We start from the raw sequence: 6,786 nt of genomic DNA, 5'->3' as shown, positions 1-6,786 counted from the left end.
ACTCTCTCTTCCAGTTTTTAATATTTTTCTTTTTTTAATTGGTGAGAGATTTGGTGAGAACTCCCGCCTGTACATGCTCTAAATGGTATAAATATGACCAACTTTTGGGTTTAGAACGATAGGGCTGAAACGTCTTGGAGACCTTTGGATAAACAGATGTTGCTCTTGTATACATCAGCTGGTTTTAACTTTTAGTCTTCTCTTAAGCTCAGTTCTTTTTTATGAGAGAAACTTGATCTGTTTTGTTAAACCAACTTGAAAAGAAGACCATCTTTTGTCTCTAACCTTATATCCTAGCCAAATGAGTTTGAGGACAATGCAAAACTTGATTCAAGGTTCTTTGTTAATGAATGTTAAAAAGAATGATAGATATGAATGCATGTGTAAATTAAAGATTGAAATCATTTTTGGTTGTGATCTTGTCTAAAGTTTTTAAGTAGAGTTCCTTCACCATGCATATCTACTTTATTAGCAAGCTTTAGATTCTGAAACCCCGTTTTCAAACCTCTCCTCCATCTTGGTTTTTGATTATTTGCGCGAGGGCAAACTGAGGACAACTTTTGACAAGTATGGCCATACACAGAAAAATAGATCCAATAGCCAAATCAAACTACAAGACAATAAATTGTAATACAAGCTCAAGACGCAAATCTTCCGATCTTTGTGAAGAATAATTACGTCATTTATTACACTAGTCAACTACATTCAGTCGGACTTACGTGGGGATCAAAACGTAATTGTTCTGAGAAGCTCTGACTTTGGCATTCCTTCTCTCGCTCTCCAAATAATGTTTTCCAGTTTAGCACATAACTTCTTGTAGAACTATGATACCACAATAACAAACATATATAACTCTAATCTGCAAAAACAATTATTCTGCACACTTTTAAATAGTACAACTAGTGTTATTGAATGTATATTTACAAACCTTGTGATATTCAAGAGTTTCACCAGCAGCCTTTCTAACGTCCACCATGAAAAGCGATGGCGCCACCTCGTAAATCTGCATGTAGGTTAATTTCAGTTTGCTAGATACCCTTAACGTGAAGCAAATCCCTTTCATAAGAAACTTATTTTACAATAACAATAAGCAATACTCACCTCTATCACAACAGCCAACTGCCCGGCCTTGATCGAAGATAATCCCTCAAGCCTTGTCTGTTGAGCACATAAAGTGCATAATTAAGAAACTATACGTACAAAATCATAGTAAATCTTTACCCTTTGCTAAACATTAGATAAATGATATTTCACACTAGGGCTTTCGTTTTTGACGCCAAAGATAACGAAGTTTCCTTGGCAATCACATCAGTTTCAAATAGTAAATTTATATGCTAGGAAGTAGTTACCTTGAAGTTTCGTGTATGAGATTTGAAACCGATTGAGTCCGCAACAGCCTCAATATTAGCAATTATCTCATTAGGTGCCCTTCGAGAAACAAAACGGGTTTGTCTTTTAACAAAATCCTGCGAGATCAAAGGATCAACCATCAATATGCAGGAACAATTTAGATTTCCATTTCTATCTACTAGTGTCATTCAACCAATTATATCATTATCTATACTTACTAGAAACTAAAGCACATCATCAAATTAACATCATAAGGCTGTCAAGATGGGAAGTTTAATGAATAGTCCTACCGACATTCTTATATACAGTATATAATATGGAGATCTCTCTGACCAATCAGGTACTACCTGTCGCCTATCAAATAGTGCTGATAAATTTAAGCCCTGTGATAAGGTAATCATCTCAAAGGCATTCATCATCAGGGGGCCCTCATCCTTGTTCTCTAAATTCTCCGCAACATAACTGCCCTGTGAACAAATGCAACTGAGGTCAACTTTATGAAAAGCAAGCAAAGGTGGCGTGAGCTAAGACACACATACTGAGGTTTCTGTTTAACATTTTTAACTATCAGTTTCAGATGAGCAAAAGCCATGTTTTAGTTAAATATTCTAAATATGCATTACAAATTTACGGTAGCTATATATTTATAGGCCATACCACAGCTAACACAATCTTAGTAGGAGACATATATCGTTAAGTGATTGTCTAGCCTGTGACTGCCAGATCATTGGAATTATCCCAAGGTGGTTTGTAGTGGCTTGTACTATGTTAACAGCCAGTATCAATCATTAGCTAACTGGTGAAAAGGACACGGGGGAGATTGTGTTTGGGTAATCTGAAAATTTCCAGGGAATTGGTTTGGGCATTGGGTGGAGAATAGAGAATTCATCTTATCAATATGAAGAGGGCTGAGCATGTGATTTTAAGTTCATTAATATTTACTCGAATGTATAGAGAGAGGGAAACTTGATTTAAAAACCAAGCTCGAGAATTCTTTCAAAGCATATAAAGCAGCTTACAGTTTTGGTACTTATCATGTGACTACTATTTTGTTCTATCCTGTAGCAAACAGTCAAACACTTCTTCTTAGTCATCCAAAAGTTCCTAAAAGATCTTTAAATAGGTGAATGGAATTGACCACCAAAGAGAATCATACAATGAAACGAATGACCAACCTCAATTCCATCAAAAACTGCACGGACATCATCCAAATTGACTTCTTCCTCTTCCCTTACTCGGTTAGGCACATAATTTAATTTGAACCAGTGATCTTTCCTAATTCCTTGTATTTGAATACGCTGCTCTAATTGGGAAACAATCATAGATAAACAGATAAAATTACTAGAACCATAATTAATAATAGCAAACCTGAAAGCTTGAGATGGTGAAGCAAAATACTCACTGTTTTGGGGTTGGGGTCAAGTATCTTATGTATTAAAGACTTCACTTCTGCAGAAAACCACGGTGGACAAGCAAATTCTGCTGCATTTATCTGTAGAAAATAATGATGATACAGCTCAAAACTAAGGGTGGAATCACAATAAACGGTTTGAAAAACCTACAGCAAGGAATTCATTATCTTTTCTTGATCAAAATTGCAATAACATGCTAGCTTTCTAAAGAAACCCTATTATTTGTCAACAACCAGTAGTTCACACAGAAAATCATGTGGATTACTCCAATACCTGATACGTATGCAAAAAAATGCCCACGAACATTTTCAAAAAAATATGTTACTTACTTTTCTATACAACCCAGGAAGGTCTGTCTCAGAAAAGGGTAAAAATCCAGCCATTATAACGAAAAGAATAACCCCGCAAGACCAAATATCTGCTGCTGAACCATCGTAACCTTGGCCACGAAGTACTTCAGGAGCTACATAGTTCGGAGTTCCACATGTGGTGCGCAGAAGCTCTACCCCCTGATTGAGTATGTAACAAATGGATGATAGGGATAGAAGATAGAAAATTTACACTGCTAAAAAGAATTAAAATGAACAAGAGTGGTGGCCGCTTAAGAACAGATAGGAGCACTTACAGGCTGAGGCAATGCACTGAGTCCGAAATCTGAAACCTTCAGATTTCCATTTGAATCGAGTAAAAGATTTTCTGGCTGAATATCATAATGACACATAGTTAACAAGTCAGGGTTACAACACTGTGAGATATTCTGAGTAAAATTGGTCAACAAAAAAGGGTTTTACTTTTAGGTCACGGTGGAAGACACCCTTGCAGTGACAATGAGCCACAGCATCTACAAGCTGTTGAAAGTATTTGCGAGACTCATTTTCTTCAAGTCTCCCGTTATGAACCTGCATGAACAGAAGAAATCCAAGAAAAATNGTGGAATCACAATAAACGGTTTGAAAAACCTACAGCAAGGAATTCATTATCTTTTCTTGATCAAAATTGCAATAACATGCTAGCTTTCTAAAGAAACCCTATTATTTGTCAACAACCAGTAGTTCACACAGAAAATCATGTGGATTACTCCAATACCTGATACGTATGCAAAAAAATGCCCACGAACATTTTCAAAAAAATATGTTACTTACTTTTCTATACAACCCAGGAAGGTCTGTCTCAGAAAAGGGTAAAAATCCAGCCATTATAACGAAAAGAATAACCCCGCAAGACCAAATATCTGATGCTGAACCATCGTAACCTTGGCCACGAAGTACTTCAGGAGCTACATAGTTCGGAGTTCCACATGTGGTGCGCAGAAGCTCTACTCCCTGATTGAGTATGTAACAAATGGATGATAGGGATAGAAGATAGAAAATTTACACTGCTAAAAAGAATTAAAATGAACAAGAGTGGTGGCCGCTTAAGAACAGATAGGAGCACTTACAGGCTGAGGCAATGCACTGAGTCCGAAATCTGAAACCTTCAGATTTCCATTTGAATCGAGTAAAAGATTTTCTGGCTGAATATCATAATGACACATAGTTAACAAGTCAGGGTTACAACACTGTGAGATATTCTGAGTAAAATTGGTCAACAAAAAAGGGTTTTACTTTTAGGTCACGGTGGAAGACACCCTTGCAGTGACAATGAGCCACAGCATCTACAAGCTGTTGAAAGTATTTGCGAGACTCATTTTCTTCAAGTCTCCCGTTATGAACCTGCATGAACAGAAGAAATCCAAGAAAAATAAAAGATTTGGAAAAACGAAAATTAAAGTGAAGGAGCTGGTACAGAGGCTTTAACTAGTAGACACTTAAAGGCATACACAAGTATGGAAGTCCTTACAATTCTATCAAAGAGCTCTCCTCCTGTCACAAACTCCAAAACGATATATATTTTTGAAGGACTTGCCAAGACCTACACCCGCGAAGAAGAACCAGCTTCAGATTGGCAAATGATGCAAAAACACTTTAAAAGATAAATATTCGCAGATGCAGGGAATCATACATACCTCATACAACCTCACTATGTTAGGGTGTCGGACAATCTTCATAATTGATATCTCTCTTTTTATCTGGAAAAGACGAGAAAACAACGTAAAAGAGGTTAAACGAAATCAAGATCATACCATACACAAACTAAAGCAGCAACCTTACAAGGACACTCGAGAACATACCTGATCAACCATTCTGTGCTTAAGTATTGTACTCTTAGCCATAATTTTGATGGCTACATTTTCACCAGTGTCTGTGTTCCTCGCAAACTTAACCTTAGCAAAGGTGCCTTCACCTATAGTGCGACCAACCTCGTACTTCCCCACTCTCCTCATTTTCGTTGTCATCATTCTTTACAAATTTGTATCTGATCCACTAACCGCTATCAATCAGATTAATTCAGGGACCTACTACAATCCCTAAAACAAGCCAAATCATAATCACAATGAACAGATTACTATTGTAAACAACCCAAAATTACAGAACAATCAGTGAAATTAAGGAAACACAGAAACAACAACCTCTCTCCAAACAAAAAAAATTGGTGACATCAGGGAAACGACCAAAATCAGCAGCAGCAGCAACACGAAAAGGTAATGATCAAGATCATCGTAAGATAATCAAACAACATCTCAAATTCTTACAGCTCCAAAATTGCGAGTTTCTCAATCGGATGCAAAATAAAGTCTACCTAGCTTGGAATTGGCCGTGTTCGAAACAGAGAGTACGAATCGTAATATACCTGAATTGGATTGACAACGGAGGCAGAGAAAGGTTGATGAAAGACGCGTAGCAGTGAAGGAGGAAGGCTCATGATGCGATTCGCCAAAGCCGTGAAGCCGTCAATGCGACGCCCGTGCTGATTTGTTTCCGGTCGGGTATCCGACCTGTTTTATTGAATCCGGATCAAATTATCCCCACCCACATTTTTTTTTTTTTTTTTTTTTTTTTTTTTTTTTTTTTTTTTTTTTTTTTTTTTTTTTTTTTTTTTNAATTGGTAGGAAAATCGTTTACAAACAATATTTAGTGCGGAGATGTACACGCTTGGCGTGCCAAAGAATCCGCCCTTAAATTAGCATTTCTAGGAATTAAAGATAAAGAAAAGGAAGAGAATTCCTCCCTATCAGTCTTGATGTCGTCAAGGTACGCCGAGAACGCTGGCCAGTCGGAAGGAGAAGACACCATCTTCACCAAGTCTGAGCAGTCAGTATAAAAAGCCACCTCTCTGAAGTCATGGCCGATCATGCAGCGCATCGCCCAAAGGAACGCTTCAACTTCAGTATGTAATGGAGATAGACTTCGCCTGAAATTCTTGGCACCCAAAAACGGCAACGTTGTCTGGATCGAGGTACAACACCAACCAGCACCTGCATACAAATCCCCTGCTTTCCAAGATCCAGCTATGAAGCATCGATATCCTGAAAAGACCGAAGGAAGGGAAACCGTAGGCACCCTAACTGGCAACTCCGAAACTACTGGAAAGGTGGGACTGGTCACTAGATCATCCTCTATCTGAGCCTGCTGCCATGCTGCAGCTTCACCCTCTGCTACCCTAACAATATCCTCTGGCCTTTCGGCAATATTGTCAAAGACACGTGCATTCCTTGCTTTCCAAATAAACCACATAAGCCAAGGGAAAGCCGCAATATGGGCTCCCGGATTCTGCTGCCCTAAAAAGTGATCAACATTTGCATATACTGATTCCGTCGGGAAGGAATTAGGTCCCACCGGCACATTTGCTAGCGCCCACCCACATCTTAATTATCCATTATTCATATTTGACAAAAATCCCTTATTTAAAATTAGTAGGACTCTCATTTAATTTTCTTTTTTTCTTCTGATAAAATTTATTAATTTCTCGTATTCCCTCTGTCCCACAAAAATTGATGTTTTGCGATATTTTTTTGTCCCACAAAGATTGATGTTTTGTAAACTTCAAGAAGTAATCATTGAAAATATTTAAAATTTTGAATTGTTGTTAAAATTAAATAATATTTCTTTAGTCAAAGAAAAAAATATATTTAAACTCAGTAATC

General features: G+C 37.5%; 1 protein-coding gene across 6 annotated transcripts; it reads right to left on the bottom strand.

Moving 5' to 3' along the window:
* LOC104723982 (CBL-interacting serine/threonine-protein kinase 24) lies at nucleotides 502–5,639 on the bottom strand. 6 transcript variants are annotated; one of them, XM_010442411.2, is made up of 14 exons: nucleotides 5,493–5,639; nucleotides 4,933–5,169; nucleotides 4,768–4,830; nucleotides 4,602–4,673; nucleotides 4,367–4,474; nucleotides 4,201–4,275; nucleotides 3,905–4,084; nucleotides 2,753–2,842; nucleotides 2,526–2,648; nucleotides 1,698–1,817; nucleotides 1,350–1,466; nucleotides 1,102–1,158; nucleotides 929–1,003; nucleotides 502–822 (listed from the first exon to the last, which is right to left on the bottom strand). In XM_010442411.2, exons 2-14 carry the CDS (start codon nucleotides 5,098–5,100, stop codon nucleotides 727–729), a joined length of 1,344 nt encoding a protein of 447 aa, XP_010440713.1. In that variant the 5' UTR covers nucleotides 5,101–5,169; nucleotides 5,493–5,639; the 3' UTR covers nucleotides 502–726. The 6 variants fall into 6 exon arrangements, with proteins under 6 accessions (XP_010440713.1, XP_010440714.1, XP_010440715.1 ...); XM_010442412.2 differs by having other exon boundaries at nucleotides 4,933–5,160; XM_010442413.2 differs by having other exon boundaries at nucleotides 4,933–5,132.

The sequence above is a fragment of the Camelina sativa genome, chromosome 11 (assembly GCF_000633955.1).
Source record: "Camelina sativa cultivar DH55 chromosome 11, Cs, whole genome shotgun sequence".
Taxonomy (NCBI): domain Eukaryota; kingdom Viridiplantae; phylum Streptophyta; class Magnoliopsida; order Brassicales; family Brassicaceae; genus Camelina; species Camelina sativa.
This window is presented reverse-complemented; position numbering and strand designations above follow the sequence as displayed.

Bases quoted from the DNA above. Each gene is read 5' to 3' on its own strand.
- LOC104723982 (XM_010442411.2), bottom strand. From the start codon at position 5,100: ATGATGACAACGAAAATGAGGAGAGTGGGGAAGTACGAGGTTGGTCGC. The intron at 4,831-4,932 runs GTATGTTCTCGA...CGTCTTTTCCAG, and splicing joins AGCACAGAATGGTTGATCAG to ATAAAAAGAGAGATATCAAT. The intron at 4,276-4,366 runs GTAAAACCCTTT...TATGATATTCAG, and splicing joins TCTTCCACCGTGACCTAAAA to CCAGAAAATCTTTTACTCGA.